We start from the raw sequence: 19407 nt of genomic DNA, 5'->3' as shown, positions 1-19407 counted from the left end.
TTGTAACATTCACTTTTCCTTTCCAGTGAAAGTGGGGGGGGTACAAAATACCACTAGTGTTGCTTTAACTTGAATTTGTACACTCTGACAACCTTCTGGGTTAGCAATCAGGTTGCACCATCCTCTGTTTTTTTTTTTTTTTATTAAATCTGAAAAAATTCATAGATTTACTAATGAGATATTCTTAAGATACTTTCTGATTTTGCCCTTTGCTTACAAGCTATATAAACAGATGACCTGTTCTCTTTACATGCTTCTTTAAAGCTTCCTGCAAAGAAGCTCCACGTTTGTGAGCAAATTTGTCCATCTCATGAAGAATATATGCCATCATAGGAAACACTGTTCAAGAGCTTTCAAAAAGGAAGACAACATGCCCAGAAAAGCCCAGGATTTAAAATGCTGGCTCCCAAAGCAAGTCCAGAAACTGTGACACAAATTGAAAACCAATACTAAGGAGTTTGCTCCACCTTGGCCGGCATGCTTTAGAGGAACATATGGTTGTGTCCATTCTTACAGCCTCACTAGCACATGCTTAAGGAGTTAGACTTAGGGTAAAAAAAAAAACCAACCAAACACACTTCAATCTACTAGTGCTATCTATATAGCACATTCATACTGGGGGTATACTCATAGACTAAGGAAAATCAAAACCATTAATAACAAACACACAGAAGTTCCCACTAAAAATCTTATTCCACAATGTGTACAAGTGATATAATCAAGAGAACTACATCTGATGACACTGAAGAACTAAAATGAAGGACAACATGATACACAGAACTTTTTCCGTATTTTCCAATAAATTGGCTATTTTATAAAATAATGAAAATAAAAGAGAAAGCCTCCTTAAATACTATGTGTAATAGAGAATTGTTTCTGTATGTTCCCATTCATGGTGCAGCAATGGGCAAAGACTACTGAAGAACAGCAAATCTTATACAGCAGACAGCAATATCATCTGCGGCACTATGGTAGAGAATAGGTTGAAGCTCCCAATCTATACATAGGACACAGTGTATGTCAATTTTTAAGATGTGTTAATAGATCTTCTGAGGCATTTAGTTAATACTATGCTGCAACTCTTCCATTCACATTAAGAGATTTATCAGTTACTAAAAAGATGGCTCAAATGTCACTTGTCACTTAAAATCCATTACAACTTTCAAGACAGAAAGTGGTCGTGTTTACTGAGATTTTTTTCATGTCTGGAAGAATGTTGTAATATGACAATAAAAACAAAATTGTAATGTTCATGTAAGTAGCTAGCAAAAGAAAAAATAATAGCTATTATGAGCTCATTTTTATGTCCCTTTTTAAACACTCCAAACATTGTTTGTATATCAATCTGATAAATATTTCATACTACAAGTCTTCATAAAGTTTGACATAGGGTTCATTAAAAGCCTATTTATGTGACCACAAGATGATTAGATGAAAAACAGTTTGCAGTCAATTTTAAATAGATGCATAACAAAACAAAACTAAATTACACATACTGGAGGCCTGCCAGGACGGCCCCTTTTTCTTTTTCCTTTGACTTCTCCTTCTTCAAGCTCACTGCCAGCATCTGAATGTGCAGTAGTTTCATTTGTAGAATCCCTAGGGGGGGGAAAAACACTAGATAAATTAAAATGATTTGAAATCAACAAGTAATCTATAACTGACTGATTAAATATTTAGTCCTAAGCCAGGAAAAAAAAAAGTCAGCATTAAAAGGCTTGCCACATTTATTCTGCAAACTAAGGCACTAAGCATTGCTAGCCCTGGCAAAAAGCCTTACCTTTTTATGGGCTGGAATGTCATTTTATAGACTGGAAGTTATTTAAATTAACACCTTCTTTTGAAACCATGTTACACTTCAAAAACTGGCTATATTAAACAGCACATTCTCAACATATCAATCCCACAATGTATTCACCAGTATCAACTTTCTTTTACTCTTAGTAACTACTGCCGAGCTGCTTTCAAGTCCAATCCAGCTATCACATCATTAGAACAGTTACGCAAGTTCCCACTTGGGTTATATCGTGTTTTTAGTCACACTCGAAGACAATCATATTGTGCAGCTGTTAATAAAGAGAAGATTAACACTAACCATGAGGCACAAACCAGAAAACTCACTTTGATCTGAAGACATTTATGATTCTTGCAGTTAGAAAAACATTTGCACTTGTACAATGAAAAAAACTTGACATTGCTCAACGACTATTAGAGAAGCTCACAGTATCATTTTTCAGTCATTCCTGGTTTAGACTTAAGACCATAGGGAAAAAACATTACCCCAATTTCCAACACTACCACCACCCTCAAGCCAGGTGCACAGGTACTTCTCTGCCTTCAGAACAGACCTGGCTGCTTGAAGAAACTCAGCTTGTAATTGATCTTGTGAGGCATTAGATTTTGCCCAACAGCAGCCCACAAGCAAAACCATACCTGTTACTGATGTGCTTTATTTTTAGTTTGCAAGACCACCAACCAGTGCATGAGATCTCTGTAAATGAAAGAATAACTGTAATAACGTCCTATTGACTCAAAGATGGGCCAAGTCTTGCTCCAATCAGAGAATTCTTTAAATCCAATATAATTTCCTTGAAGTGAAAGGAGTTAAATTGCTGTAAAACTTGTGCAAGGGGAAGGTGAAAATCAGACCTATTCCATTATTTTATACAGCCTCAAACATAAAAGGCGTCATTAGTCACCCGGTTTACAGAAACTGAGAAGCTTCAGGAAGCCAAGATCTACACAGATCTTCCACACTGTCTGGGGTTTTATTTTTTTATTTTGTTTTATAAATCAGGAATACTTCACAAATTTGCTGTTATCACCAAGAAAGCTATTTAGTAATGCAGAAAGATACAAACATCATTGTATCAGAATCAAGGATGTTCTGATACTTCTCTTTACTGACATTACTGTATTGTTCTAGGTCTGCTCTAACCCAAGTAATTCTGCAGAACCATGATGAATTTCTAATATTAAGACATTATTTTCCAACCTTTTCCAATTTCCAAAAACACCAAGGGGCCCACAGAATCCTTTACAAAAGCTAGAATGCAGTAGAACATCTATGAGTCTCCTTTTCTGAAAGTAACTTCAGTGGATTATCTCTAAATACTCTACACACCCCAGAAAACCAGGCAGCCTAGATTAAAAAACAGTATTCGAGTACGTTTGAGTTCCTAAATTATATGCTTGTAAAATAGTACCTCTACAAAATATTGAAAATGCAGCTTTGTTGTGATAAAATTAAAGAGAAGTAGCTTTTCTGCTTCATAAAATTTGAAATTTGAAAAACTCAATATCAAGCTATGAATTTGGAAAAAAAAAAAAAAAAAACCAACCTGTAAAAAGCCTAAAACCAAATAAAAGAAACCCCACACATAGTTCAAAATTATTTGGTAAAATAGGGCCACACTGGTGAAAAGCAATGCAGTGAATACAGCTGAAAACAATGCCTATGTGGATGGATGTATCCAGCCTTTCCTCAAATACCAGCCATCACACTGCAACTCAATTTGACAAAAATGCGTATTTCCTCACAATGACAAGATTTTTTTTTTTTAAAATAACTTTTGAATACAGAAGGAACCCCATAAAAATATCTACTGCTTTTTTATTGCTGTAGAGAAATTAAAGCCATACTCTCTTGCTCTCTGTAGAAAAAATAAGCTTCTCTCTAGTCTACACAGATCCTTACTGGAAAAATTTTAGGCATGGTGTGGTCTAAGCAATATCCCCATTCCTGGGGAAACACTGTAGCTTTGCTAGCTTACAAAACTGCACCTCTAATATCATCAGGATAAAGATTTTTCTCTATTAAAAACAGATTCAGCAGTCCTCCTAGGCAAATGGATCAAACACTTCCCTTGAAACACTGGATCTATATAAATAAACTGTACTACTATTTTGCATGCATCTAGTCCACAGAGAACTTGACTTTGCTACAGCCTCCGTCCAAGTCTAGCAAAACCTACTGAGATTTGTGTATTTAGTTCTAGAAATTTCAGTTGCTTCTGAACACTACATATGGAAGGAACATTTTAATTATTAACTACCTTCTCTTCTTTGTCTTAAACAGACTGTTGTCTTAAACCTGATAAACATGCTTCTCTAATACGTTTCTGGTAAAACTTCTCTGGTTTGCTGGACACCATTTGAGAAAGGCTCAATAAATCAGTACTAAGGGTGGGATTCATCTAATCTAAATTTTAGACATATATAATGCAGAAAACAGAAAATCTTAAGGTGCAACATATGTCATGCTAAGGTCAGTGTCCAAAATTGGTCAGACAGTTTATGTTTTATAAATTTTCTTTTCTCTCCATTGATGGTAAGGTGATCTAGAGAAGCAGCTCAAATATAAATGTTAAAAATTGAACAAGATGAATCTCACCCTAACAATATGTGAGGCAGAGAAGAGATTTCTTCCGGCAAAGAATATAAGTATGTAAGGAATAAGGGGAAAACACCAGAAAGTAAGTTCCCTTCAGTACTTACATTATTTGGAGTAGGGAGACCGGATCAAGGACAACCTACAGTCCTTGGCTGATTTAACATTAAAATAAACATCATTTCAAGCAGCAGGGAATTCTGCCTGAATCGTGCAACTCCTGCATGAAAAGGCCCTTCCACTGCAGCCTTGAGTCCCTTCGGTTTGGAAGGTAGTGCTTCTTGCTTCTGTCAAGGCCTTACAGTTGCTCTGGGTACACACACACACAGGTCCCTTTTCTTCTTATTTCCGAACTCAGAGGAGGAGTAAAGCATCTCTTAACTGCCCGCAGTTCTGTCAGGTTTTTAACACTCATTGAGAAGGGCATCTGGCCAGCATCCATCTCCCTCGTTCCCTACACATCTTGCAAAACTGCTAGGAAGTAATTTATCTGGTGGCAGTCATCCACATCTTAATAGACCCAGATTTATCCTATCCCTATTTTACGTGTGTGTGACTAGTCACCTGAGGGGAAATCTTGGGCTTAGTCACTATTTATCTTTTCTAAAGCTGTTGGGAGGGAAAATAATCTGGGCCTAAGGAGACCTGCCTCATCTAAGAAAAGAAGAGGTGGCGGTGCCTAAGGCTAAACCTTTCCTCTCTAAGACACCTTGACATGATAGAGACATAAGAGAATTTGGCAGAGTGTGGGAGACCTACAAGATAGGAGTGGGCAAAGTAAAGCAGACAAGTGATAACCCCTTTTAGGGGCTCAAATTTACGCTGCTTTTCTTTCCGGTTTCTGTGGTGGCTAAAGCATCCTAGAAAACCGGCAGTAACTCCAGGATCCCTCCAAAAAACTCTGGATATTATTCCAAAGTTGTAATAACTAGCCATTCAAACTAACCATATGGTAATGAAGAATTAACAGATTACTGGGCAACCCTTTACCATGTCATGCTTCTGAAGAACATATTTCCACAGACACAGTAAATTTCACATCTCTGCAAAATAAATAAAAACAAATTTACCTTCCTTGTACTGTTACATAAAGCCCTACCTATAGAGTTTATAACACCTCCCCTTAAAAACACACCACACCAAAAACCTATGTTTATGCATCAGTTTTCATAAATAAAAACACTTTATAAGCCTTTACTGGTGTTGCTGAGGTGGCTCAAGGTTCTGGCAGAGATAAATTCAGTAATTGCTACCACCAGACTCAGCCTTGTGAAAAAAAGCATTCATGAAGAAAAATGGCTAAATGCACAGGCTCATGAATCATGGATGAATCAGCTCTCATGGTTGATCTTCAAAATCTAAAGAGGAACACGCCTCACAGCAAATATGAGTCATCCCATTGAGAGAAGGCTCCTAATAGTCAGTCACCCAGGTCAAATACACCAGAGGTTTTTTTTACCTACATCTGAAACACCAATAAGTGAAATCCTGTCTTCACTGCATTCCGAAGCCACTTCTATGAATCGAGAAAGATTAAAGATTTCTCCTTTCATGTCCCCCCAACACAGAAGAATTTGGGAGGGAATATTTGATATGGTCCTAAGCAAAGTACATTAATATACCAAACTGACTTTAGGACCCTTTGTTTAAAGGGGGGAGCTGAAAAGATTAGAAAACTTTATGAAAAAGTAAAAATAAGGCATAGGAGTGGTAGATTATAATAATCCTTCAAAGCTGCTTATTTAAGAGCTAGAAAGAAAACTTTGGCTTTCTCTCTGTGGAACCGGATTGTGGCTTCCCAAATCTAAATGTGTGAAGCTAATACCCCTAAAGCAAAGATTGCTTCAGGTTTTCTCACCCTTACCCAGACTCCTTTCTGATGAATGTCTGGTTGGGAACTACTGAATTACCAGTTATCACTTTCTTTGACACCTTGCCGACACTAGACTTAATGTTCTGAGCCCTCAGGAAAGTCTCAAAACCTTTATGTGCAAATCCTGCTGATTTTTTTGTGAAAAGAAAGATCTCACCTTGTCTACAAGCAACCAAAACTATATATATTACTGATGATGACATCTCACCAACACTTTGCACAGTGGCATTAAATGATTCCCAGCTCTACCGGAAAAAACAACATACATGCTTCCTTTCATATTTAATGTTGCATAATATCTGTGGCTCACAATCATCTTCTGATTAAAGAATATGCCAACATCTTTAATGTCCCTCAGGTTTTTCAGCTGGTGTGCAGAGTTACCGTATCTATTAATATGCACTTTTTAACCTTAAACTCGATGATACTTCATTCACTTCTTAAGGCCATCTAGCTTCTTGAACTGGGAACGGGAATATCCCTTTCCTACCGTTGCTGTGGCAGAATCTCCCAGTTTTTTGTCTTTGGCACACTTCACAAGCACACTCTCACTTCTTGAATGTGGCACATCCAGGAAAATATGAACCGAGAAAAATTTTTTCTGCAACTACCCTCAAAGCTAACCAGAACCCCCCCCAGGCTGACGCTCCCCCCTCAGCGCTACCCATTGGGGTCATCCCTGTCTTTAGCCATGTGCTCACCCGCAGCAGAAATTAACTTTTTTTGAAAGAGGTTTTAAAAATATAAGAAAAAATCGCAATGCAGAGCATTTTATTATTAAGGTCACACAAATAACTTTACAATTGTCCAAGCGTTCAGTTTCTTAAATAAATGCACCTGAAATCTTAGTTTTGGAACACCACTCAACCTTGATAAACTGAGGCTCTTTTACACCCTGTGATAATTCCTATTTTCAGGTGTTCATTCCCAGCAAAAAACTTAGCATTAGATAATTACCGAATGTATTTGGTCTACATGGCAAGGTGGTGGCAGCGGGGCGGCCGCAGGGTGGGCTCTGTGAGGAGACGCCAGGAGCTGCCCCGTGCTGGACATGGCCAGTTCTGGCCGGTTCCAGCTGCCCCAGGGCAGGGCACGGCTGGGCCAGTCACAGGAGCCGGGTGCCCCTGGGAGAGCTACTGAGGAGAGGGCCGAGTGCCGTGAGGGGCGAGGAACCGGCCCCGCAAGCAGCAGGAGGAGGGAGAAGGTGCTGCCAGAGCCCTGGCACAGATGCCCCCGTGGCCCCAGGGGAGCCCAGGCTGGAGCAGGTACCTGCACTGCAGCCCTCGGGGGACCCCGTGCTGCGGATGTGAGTAGAGGGGTCAGGAACCAAGGGATGAAGTTGAACCAGGGAAAAGGGCAGGGGCGAGAGGGAATACATTTTAGTTTTTGTCTTTGTTTCTCACCATCAGTCAAATCTTATTCAACTGGCCATTAATTAATTCTCCCCAAGTCAAGTCTGTTTTGCCCCTGAGGGTAACTGGTACATGATTTCCTGTCTTCATCTTGCCCCACGAGCTTTTTCGTCTTATGTTCTCCCCCTGTCCTGTTGAGGAGGGGAGTGAGAGCGCAGCTGGGTGGGTGTCTGGCAGCCAGCCAAGGTCAAACCAACACATCAAATAAAGCTCCATTTTGTTCCTGTTTCTAAAATTCCTTTCTTAATTCTATTTGATGTACTCCCTAGCTCCTCTCATAGATTTCCACTCTATTCTTCCCAATAGTTCACTTTATTCAGGTACAGTGATGTTCCCATTTTGTATAAGCTGCTCCTATTTCCCAATGCAATCAAAACATGCTAACGCCACTTGCTCTCCTCAATTGCAGAGGCCAAAGGCTTTTTGCACAATAAATACAGCTCATTGTAAGAAAAAGTATGCAACTGGAATACACAAATATGGCCAACTATGACTAAAACCCATTCACGTTTCTGAAATCTCACTACACTCAAGCATAAAAGTAGCAAAGACCTTGTTTTGCTTTTCACTGCAAAGTTAAATCTTCATACATATAAAGAAATATCTTTTAGATTTAAGTGTTTAATTTTTTACACAGTTTTTCAGCATAGCACAACACAGAAGGCCTGGAACAGTCACAGTAATATGCACTTCTCTCAAGCTTGTGCTTTATCCTTGTGTTCACCTCTCTGTTTACTTCTACCTTTTTAACACCGAAGATTTCAAATACATAGAGAAACATATACTCACTGTAGTACTGGCAAATCTGAAGTAATCATTTTTGCAGCGCTCTTGAAAGTAAGAGCTACATAGAACTTCTTCTCAAAGTTATTATAAGACAACTACTTAGAAACCTCTTTCATGAAAAGAATGTCAAAGTCCAGTCTGCAAAAAAAGAGAAAAAAAATTGTTAGTTGTGATTCCACACTAGTCATATATTGAATAATAAAAACACTGTAAACAAAAATGGTCAGTTTTGAAGTATCATCACTATTAAACCACATGAAATTTAGAATGGATGTCCCCAGGACAGCTTAATTGTAAAAACTGAATGCAAGAATATGATTCTGTTTAGGCAACTTTACTTTTTTTTTTTTTTAATTACACAAACTATTTTGTATTACCTCCCATATTTGTTTACAGTAAATCTAATGTAAAAACACAAGCAGAACTCAATCTGAGAAAATTTAAATAAACAAGATAAATATATAAGAATAAGCAATCAGAGAATGTGATGATCCAGACTTAAGGAATCTATTTTCTGGTCACACCATAGACTAAACTTGCAAGACAAAAGTTTAGTTTCTTGAGAAACAGTCTTTCCTAGTTTCAAATCAAGACCAAAGAACTGCACCTAAAAATCATATAAGTTTTGATTTAGGCACAACAAAACCGGTAAAAAATAATATTCCTGATAACACTCCCTTTAATGGAACTACACTGATTCAAATTAGACAAACTGGCTCACAGTTTTATGTGACTGAATTTTACAGAAGAGTAGTCAGAAGCTGTGCAACTCTCTAACTATATCTCTAAGTATTTTAACCTGATGAAACCAAAGTTGTAAGTTTAAACAACGAACTAGACTGCATCTGTGGTACCACTACACCCACTAGTAAAATCTCTCTATCCAAAACACTAACCAAGGAGTTGACTAATGACAGTAGACATGACTTTACCATTAAATAACGGCACAATGTGACAGATGCACTAATCTTTGATGTAATAAAACACAGAACTGCCATCCAATTCTTCCAGAAAATGCAAGCTCTGGAAAAACTAAAATTATTTGTTTCATTCTCCCCTTTTACAGATCTTGGGGTAATATAAATAGCTGCATGGAGCACTGCAGTTGAGGAATGGTAATGAATACCAATGACTTAACTGCATGTTTTGTAAACATGGGATATTTTAAATCTCTTTTATTTAAATATTTAATTTACTGTCAATGGGCAGGTTTTCTGTGCTCTAGTAGCTTTGCACAAGACAGCAGAAAAATCAAGCCAGAAAGAGGTAACATGACTAGCACCACAGTATCTAAATAAAACTGCACCAGAGTAAGCAAAACAGGACAACACTTAAAGTATTATTTTCCATCCTCCTATACACACATCAGTATTTATTTACCAAAGCCATAACTGTACAGCATGAACAGACTTTTTTGCCTCTGGTTATTACAGTTCCAATTAGACTCACAGATGAATACAACTAGTTCATCCAGTACTTACTACTTCATGCTACCAACAGTTTCAATTACAGTATCTCATCACCAAATTTAAATTTTTCCAATATACTACCATCTCATTGGCCATTTTTTCATACTGTATCATTAAAAAGCCACCTTGTTGCAAAACACATGTTCACAAAAGAGAAGTTTGTTTGAAATGGAAGTTACCACTCTAGCATTAACAGTTTAAAGGGGGTCATTTTCCACAGCCAGTACACCAGGTTGGTGTAAAAGCTCTCCAGTTTCACCATAAGACACAAGTAGTCTGAGTTCTTCAAGAACAAAAATGTTACATGATATGCTATTTGTGCTATTTCCATGACTTGTTTCCATAACAATATTTCTTCATTAGAGACGCTATGTTTTAAAGGATGTGATTACTCTTAACAGGGGAACGACATGCCCATTCAACAACATCAAGCAACCACTTCAGGCACTCGTAAGAATTTATTACAAATAAACATAGCATCAGACTGAATTAAGTTTTGAGTTGATTTTCTATTCGAAGGAAAAAAAGGGAACGTTCAGATCTCTGAAACAGACAGGTTCACTACAATTGGAACAAAATGCACTCTGGTGGTCACAAAATACTAATGTTTAGGTATAACGTAAGAAGAATATTTAATGAAATCCTAAAATAGAAGAAAGGTTTTGATTAAGCTTCTGCAAATATTTTTTCTGCCTGCCATGACAACTGATGTACACATTTTTGTAATACTTTCCCTTTGTATAAAAAGTATATTTTTTTTTGTACACACACAAGCACACATGCACTCACACACACTCTTGTGTACGCTAGCTAGACCTCAAAGGAAACCTATCCATCTTGGATCTTCAGATTATCTAATTCTAGCAGGATACTGGGCATCAAGCTTACTTTTCAAAAGAGCTTTCAAAATAAGTTCAAGAAAATTGATGTGCATTTCATGCAAGAGATTTTCCACAGATGTTTAAGGCACCCTGCACAACTGTTATGTGGAATTTCTTTTTTTAATTTTATTTTTTAACCTAGTTATCACCCTTCACAACTGTTATGCTGTGCATGCTCGGATAAAGTAATCAGCAGTATACAACTGCTCTAGGGAGTGCCTTCACACATAAGGAAAAGTATACTTGCTCAGAGATAACTTATTCAAAAAGAGAAGTCCTGGCCTAAAAGAAAGTATAGAGTGAAGGGTATAAAGAGCCAGAAGGAGAAGAGGAGAGACGTTTCATTCAAAAGCAACTGAAAAAACAAGAAAGCTGGACCCACAGCCTTGACATGGTGGTGATGGCAGACAACCTGACACACAGGGAACTGCAAGGTCCTGTGGTATTTTCTCAAAGTCCCTATCCCAAACAGGAAAGCACAAAACACTGCTGGAAAAAATCCATCTGTATGTGCTTAGGTCCAGACTGGACCATCTAGAAGATAGCAAAGTTGCCCCTCTACTGACTTGTGTTAATAAAGGCACTTAACAAGGGTTAAGCCAAAGAGTGCTTAAATACAAGAACTGTCAATGCTGATGAGCTGGAAAATGAACAGCTCGGAAGGCAGAAGCCCAAAAAGAAAAGGCACAAGCCCAAAAAGAAAAGGCACAATCCTGCCCATTTTGTGGGACTGACATTGCATGGAATAACACCACCCCGGTACACAATCCAAGTCATCTGTATCCCTCACATGCATCCAACACAGTCCTGCTGGCTATTATGCTCTGGATGCTAACTCTCTCCTTCTCAACCCAGACACTCAGCTGAAGTTAGGAAATCCTGAACGGTCTTGGGATAACTGCCTTGCAACTTCCCTCAACAGTAACATTCCTCTAAGCTCAAAGAAACACCACCACTTGCTTCCAAAATTCAATCTTAAATTATCACCCATGTTGCTTAGGCTTGGTTTGGAAATAAAATAAGTCGCTATAGTGACTAATGAAAAGCTTTATGTGCTTGGAACAGAGTTCTCAATTTAGTCGTGCAATTAAGTTTGACAACTGTGGAAAAATGATTGATCCTTATGGACTACACAAATGTGAACCTTCACATTTTTTTTCTGGTTTTAATAAAAGAAACACCTGTTTCTTAAAGATTATGTTCTTACAAACAAGAAAATTGAACTCTCCTCATTTCTGTCCTATTCAGCCTGAGAATTAAGGCATTGATAAAAAAATCCTGAAAGCTTGAGACAGATTCCCATTTTGTCACCTTTCTTCTGGGGAAGAGAAGAGCGGGTGGGAAATAACACTTCATACTTTTGCATTTTGGGTTATTTAAACTATAATAAACACAATATAGCTGAACAAGTCCTTTAACTTGTAGTCAACTGCTTCTATTTTAGGAGCTTTTAAAAAATCTGATGTTTTCATTCAACTCCAATTTTAATGACCTTAGAATGTTTGCAGCTTTTTAAACCTGCACATCTATATTTTAAGATTACATAAATTTATGCTGGCATAATTAAAAATAATCTATAGAAAAATATAAAGCAGGCAGTAGAAGAGACCATTCGTTGAAACACACAGTGGGAAAACAAGTAAATGTTTCTTTTTTTTCTTCTATTTTTTTTAACCATGCACGATAACCAGGGTAGACATAATGACCATTATATAAAACTGCTTAAAAAAAAAAAAGGGCATTTTCTAGTAAGTTGACAGGTTTATGATAATTTTTCTTCAATAAGTATCTCATAATGAGCTTCGCTTTAAAAAATGCTCTAAAATTTTACAACAATAAATCTGATACATGCATTCCATCAATATTTTCTATTAATATTTCCTATATTTTTTTGCAGCCTTTAAGTCTTTAGATTGATTATTTGCCTCTCTGGTGCTGAAGTAATCTACCCATTTTAGCCAAACAACAAACAAACAAACAGAAAGATTGACATGAACAAACCTGGCAGAGTTGTTCCAAGCAACTATCTGGTAGCAACAACCAAATCAGGTTCAACTAACCTTATTATAAACTAGGTACCTACATGTTATAAAGCTGATACCAAAACTTAAAACAAAACAAAAATCCAAACAAAAAAACCTCAACTACTAAGTTTAGCAATAAGAGTTACATCATTATTAACTCCATTGCCTAGAATACATCCAAAATAAAAAGATAACTGGTATTTGACAGACTCCCATTCAAAATCCTTTCCTTGTTGACCAAGTGACCTTGTCCCATCCAAGTGCAACATATATTCAAACAATGGCTCACCCTAACGAAGCAATACCTTCTACTACTTAATTGGTAATGCCTGTACACCATAACTTCATTTTCCATTTAAAATTACTATGCTTTCTCCCTCAGTGCTCCCTGTTGTGTCTTTTCTTGCAGGTTGAAAACTGATAAAGCAATACACTTCTCCATCCCATTAAGGCCCAAAGGAAGTCTGAGAACTCCAAACGTACCGCTTGTGCAGACAAGAAGCTGTAATACATGACGGTGCACCACACCATTGCACAGCACCATAAAACAAGACATGTAAAACTCAAGTTTTTTTGTATTGAGTTTAGAGACAAGATTTGTCCCCTCAATAGTCTTGCCCAACAACAGCGTTTGACAGCTAGCAAAGGGCCTGCATCAGCAGCAAACGACAATTCTGTGAGAAGGCAGCACGTTGCAAAGACAGAGCTCCAAAAGCTTTGATCAACAAGGTGAGAGAGAAAAGAAGATCTCACAGCCAGGCAGATAAATTCTAGCCTTTTACTGCTTTATCCAACCCCATGCCTGGTCTTGGGCACACCACTTAAATCCTTCCTGCTCAGCTATCTCATCTGCAAAGTGAAAATAATATTTAGAAATTGAAAGTGTAAATTCTAAATCCTGCAGAACTAGAAAAATAGTCATCCAGAACTAACCCTGTAACAAATTTACCAAATGCTGGGTTGTGTTCTTCATCACTCAGGAGTTTTTGTTTGCTTTGGTTTATGTATTTCTATAAGCATAAGCTTTATTTCTGCTACAGGTTTGAAACTTGAAACAAATTAATTCATGTTGACCCTGCAGCCACTTGAACTGAAAGCCAAATTAAACCACCTCTTCCAGCTCTAATTTTGAAAATACATAGCATCATCTAAGGCCAAACAAGGCATAATGCTTATTTAGCCTATCTTTAAGATAATTTCATTGAAGTTCTACACAAAATTTAAATTTCACATTATCACATTTCAGTAAGTATTTAAACCAAGATTGAAAGTCCAAGTGACAGAAAAATTAGCACTAAGCACTAGTGAGTTCCTTCAATACTTGAAGTACGTAGGCAAGCTCTGCCGATATGTGGTCTGCAATATTCTTAATCCAGTCTAACCGTGACAGAAGGAGGTATTATTAGAAACAATTAGGCCAGAACAGTATGGTGATGCTTTGTTTCCTACATCCTTCAAAAGCACACTGGACATATTATTATTACTCCACATCCCTCTCCCAAATGTGTGTCTCTGCTGTTGCTGTTATTCATTTAATACCCAGTAGGACCTGCAGTTCCCAACCTGCAAAAGCACATCAACAACAAAAGCAAAAAACTGGGAGAGTTCGTTGATACACCAGATGCTTGTGCTGCCATTCAGAGGGACCTGGACAGGCTGGAGCAATGGACAAACAGGAATCGCATGAAGTTCAATAAAGGGAACCGCACAGTCCTGCACCTGGGAAGGAACAACCCTGTGCACAGGTTTGGGACTGACTGTCTGGAAAGCAGCTTTTCCAAAAGACATCCAAGGATCCTGGTGGACAACAACTTGAACATGAGCCAGCAATGCGCCTTTGCTGCAAAGGCCGACAGCATCTCCTGGGCTGCTTTAGGCAGAGCACTGCCAGCACATCGAGGCATGTGACCCTTCCCCTCTACTCAGAGCTGATGAGACATACTTGGAGCGCTGTGTCCAGTGCTGGGCTCTCCAGTACAAGAGAGACACGGACATATTTTGTTTTGCAGTAAAGGGACAATTTTGAACAGTGTGGCATATGGTTTGGCTAGGGGTCTTTCAGAAGGATGGAGTTATCAGAACTGCAAGCTGAGGATGGACAGTTGTTTTTTCCTCAGAAAATGTCAGTAAGAAATGAATACATAAAACAAAAAAAGGGAAGCAAGCTCACAGAAGTAATGTGTATAATACAAGAAAAATGTGAGGCCAAGAACAACAAAGTGAGGCTGTACACAAAATTAAAGCATTTAGATTTAGTAGATGCCCGTTATCATTGACTAAAGTTTCTTTTTTTTTTTTTTCTTCATTCTTTAAAGGTATTTCCAGATGCATTACATACACATGTGGGAGCAAGAATTATCATGTGGCAAGCCCTAGCTGTCCATTCAACATTGCCTTCCATGTCAGCTGTCTCCTCAGTTGCACTCTACAGTTGCACCAACACATTGAATTGACTCTACAAGCAAAACAGCTGTTGCTGCTTCCTCTCACCAAATGCTTTCAGCTTAGAAAGGTCCTGCCCAGTCAGCCAGAAAAATAACCTGAAGTCTCACTTTCTAGCGTGCAATATTATTCTGTGCTCTTCACAATTACGAATGCAAGACCTCACACTGAAAGGTTACGCAAATCACTTCTTGCAGAGCTGGGAAAAAAATTCTTAAATGACAAAAACCTCCCACCATTAAGTCATACTATCACATTTCTATACTTAGTTTTCAGTCTCTAAAAATGTGTGAGCTGCCAAAAACAACCAGTTTTTCTGTATCTTCTGCTACTATTTTCAGAAGGTAGCAGCTAATTCCTGTACTGTGCATGTCTGTGCCAAGGCACTGACACTAAGATTACACAGGAAAGCTGATACAATCTTTTAACCATGGTTATAATAGCGTAGTTGATTCAAATGTCACACATCACTCAGACAATTTTGTTTGATCATCTCTAGTGTTTACTTCAATAGTTTAACTATATTAGCATCATATACTGCTTTGTTATAATGCCTAGGATTGCTAACACTAAAGGTATTAATCAAATGCTTTGGGGCAAATGACTGCCTGTAGATATGGCTTGCTCGAGAACAGAAATTTTATCCTTTTCAAGTTGTAATTATTTTTTAAATAAAAATAAACTTGATGGACTGAACATATGAAAACAAGCTTGCTTTCCCTTTGTTAATCTTACAGACTCTTCAGACATAATGCTCCTCACTCTGCAGACACCCAGTGAGACACTTGACCTGATTTTCTGCAGCACTGAGCATTCACAACTGTGACTGAGATCACTGGGGGGTACAGGCACTCCGTCACTCATGAGGCAAGTAATTATGGTCTGATTGCACAAGACCAAGAGTTAAGGCACTGAGTTCTAATTGTAGTCCAATATCTGGATGATTAAGGTCTAAATTAACAACTTGCTCCTTGCCATCTGTCCATTAGGATAACATCAGCTGTTTACCAGCCTCCTACCTACCCGCTTTGAACACAAAACATACATAATAAAAAGGGCTCTAGAAAGTTAGGTTCTACTGTCCTCAAATTGGGAGCGTGACTAGATGGATCCTTGAAGTCATCTGCTTCTCTGCACTGGTATTTCCAAGACTCAGAAGGAGTCTTGAGAAGATAAACTCACTCATCTTTTTAAGATGATGCAAGAGCATTAAAAGTCACAAAAAAGCCCATGGGACAAATTTGAAGTCAAGAGAGATTTTGCCTATCATAGAAACTGTGGATTCATCCTCCCAAACAAGACTGAGCAATCAATGAAAACTAGCAAAAGACTGAATGACAGTATGAATAGCGTAAGTGTTCACCATACCTTAGGACAGGGTTTTAAAAGATAGCCGAGTTATCAAGACATGAAATGCTTCCCCCCAAAAAGGGCCATCCTGTTCAGCTGATTTCTTAGTAAGCCAATTCAGCTCACTAAAATGGCATAAAACTTTTCAGGGTTTTGCATAGCTAATTTTAGCAGGCCAAGCCAGCGCTCCAGGAGGCTCAGAAATACATGTGCGCAGGAAAGTAACAGAGGACTACAGCTGCACGCAGACAAGACTGAAGGAGGATGACTTCTTTTTCAATAAATAAAAACTGCTGCAAAGGCAATGGAGAGGGAGAATAAACTTTCTCAGAGTGAGAAAAGGACAAGTAACAGGTTTAAACTGCAGCAAGGAAAATTCAGGTAAGACACTGAGAAAAACTTGACAATGACTAGTGAAGCACTCTAACAGTTTGCTCAAGAAAATATGAATTATCCACCACTGAAGATTTTGCTACTTTTCCCAAATAGATGGGTCACACTTGTCAGGTACAACAAACAGCAAAGTTTGTGAAAAAAGCTTATTCCTAGGAGATTGAAACAGCTGGGAGAAAACAGACAAGGCTTTGGGAACACAGCTTGCTTTGGGTCTGAAAACATGGCGTTACTGTAACTGCTAGAGGGGACAGGGTGAGAACTAGATGAACTCTTGATATCCCCTCTTGCCCTCCCATTTCTTCTAATGTTTCTGTGACTTTACCCTCAATCAAATACATGTATGACAATAATTAAAATTAAATCCAACAATTAAATTCACACTGAAACACTTCAGTGAGTGACTGCTTATTCCTGCAAAATAATCCACATCTAGAGGAAGGCAGGAATCTCTGGTGTAGTCACACACATTTAGACGGTCACACAGGCTTTGGATTTTAATCGCTGTACAGCACAAAGCACAACAGGCAAGAACGTAGACAGTCCACAGGCACACCAGAAGCAATGTTAACAGATTTTTATGCTACCTCAGAAAAGTGTTTACTCATCTGTAATTTTTCTCAGCAGTGGACATCTGGTGTTTTATTATTCATTGCATCTGGAAAATTGCCAACAATAAAACCAATTTTCACAAAAAGAAGCAAAGCTCAATGCACAGAACACTGGAATAAAGGAAAAAACTCTCAAAATTATTCCGGTTTTTGTTCTTTGGGCATTTGTTTCTTTGTTTTGTCTTTTTTCCTCACATGGGACTCTGATGAGAAAAGCCAAGAGGAACTGCAGAACATTTTGTCTGGATTACCAAAGAAAACATGCATTTTGAAGTCACGTACAAGTTAAAAACTCTGAAGTGACTAATTGTGGTACTCATACGATCTTATGGGGACATGCACAAAGGCTCAAGGAAAATAAGGTCCCTAAAATAATGTCTCTAAGTTCATGCAGCTGCTAACAGAAAGAATATTTAATAGTTAATATAGAGAGACTCTTGCACGTATCAAGTAGAAGTAAATGTAGGACCACTCTGAAGTGTAATATAGTACCAATTCCCTGATAGGCAACTTTATTATCCTACTCTCAAAAGAACACAAAGGCATAATGGTTCTTCAAAAGAACATAGCTTCGAAGGACTATGTTAAAGCATTCCCACCACTGAAAACTGCTCATTCAGAAAACTACATGTCTTGGACTCCAAGCTTCGAGAAGCAGCTCCATCAATTTCCTAGTTGCTAGATCTGTCAAGATCCTTGTCCTTACAAAGATCTCATGATCCAAGTCCCTCAAACAGCAAAGATTTCTGGACATTATCTAGGTGTGACTGAGCCATTGAAAGCCTCTACTCAGTATTCATACTTACTCCAGAGATAACCCTTACAAAGCTTTAGGCCAAGAGAGCCTTTCAATGCTATCAGTCCGGGAACTGAAAGATCCTGGAGTACCAGTTTTTCCCAGTCCAGGGACTTCAGCAATGTTCATATGACAAAAACCTATGGATTCCTGTACTATTGCCTCTCTATTAACAGGTTAGAGATTCAGCTTAACCCTCAGCCTGATGTAGCTAATTAGGATCTGTTTTACCAAGGTTCCTTTTTCACTCAAATACAATCTTTTTGTGTGCACAAGGGCATGTGGATTTTTTAAAATTATTAAATCCCTCATGTTTTGAGCTCCTTAGAAGAGAGGCTGCATTTAATAAAGGGATTAGCAAATATCCAATAGGCATTACTATAAGTAGCATAACGCTATCTTTCTGCAGTGAAGCAGTCTAAATACCCTTGCTTTTAGTAACCGTTTTTAACTTGTGCTATCATTAAGTGGACAGGGGTTCCACTGATGCTTTTCATTTAAGCAGGAATAAATTTCAACAAGAATCATAAGAAAGCTGTTTTCCTTCAATTGTTAACTGTTTTTAGCCCAAATAACTCTATAAATGATTAAAAAAAAAAAAAACAAAAAACCACAACACATTTGCCTTAGCATAAAAGGGACTTCTCAAAAAAGCTCATAGTAGCACAGATCTTTTGACTCTTAATTCTTGACACTCTGCTAGAGTATTGACAGAATACAGTGGTGTACCATGGAGAGGAAGTAATTTCCATATCCTTCCTCTACCCATTAGCCAGAGTACCTAAATTACAAATACCTGCTAAGTCTCTAAAAAGAGTTTGTGAAAACTGAACAAGAGCCAAAAAATGTAGTGGAGGTAGACCAGAAAAGATTAAGTTAGCCAATAAAGTCATTAAATAGAAATATAAATATATATTAATTACAGAATCATACCTTACCTCCCAACCCCAACAATTTCCTGAGAAAACCCAACCCCGTAT

The 19407-nt window shown here is 38.0% G+C and overlaps 1 protein-coding gene across 9 annotated transcripts in view; it reads right to left on the bottom strand.

Moving 5' to 3' along the window:
* STAG1 (STAG1 cohesin complex component) overlaps positions 1-19407 on the bottom strand; it is a 205442-nt gene that overhangs the window by 150878 nt on the left and 35157 nt on the right. For 7 of the 9 annotated variants that reach the window (XM_087740483.1, XM_087740482.1, XM_087740488.1 and 4 more), the window contains exons 2-3: positions 8465-8599; positions 1497-1599 (exon numbers count right to left, since the gene is read on the bottom strand). In XM_087740483.1, the coding sequence (XP_087596609.1) occupies positions 1497-1599; positions 8465-8493 (132 nt within the window). In that variant the 5' untranslated portion in view covers positions 8494-8599. Of the gene's footprint in view, positions 1-1496; positions 1600-8464; positions 8600-19407 lie in introns of those variants that run through there. The other 2 variants (XM_087740490.1, XM_087740491.1) reach the window with 2 other exon arrangements.

The sequence above is a fragment of the Nipponia nippon genome, unplaced genomic scaffold (assembly GCF_047370975.1).
Source record: "Nipponia nippon isolate SJK-2023a ecotype South Korea unplaced genomic scaffold, ASM4737097v1 scaffold_7, whole genome shotgun sequence".
Lineage (NCBI taxonomy): Eukaryota > Metazoa > Chordata > Aves > Pelecaniformes > Threskiornithidae > Nipponia > Nipponia nippon.
The sequence above is the reverse complement of the archived record's forward strand: the minus strand, read 5'-3'. Positions and strand labels throughout refer to the sequence as shown.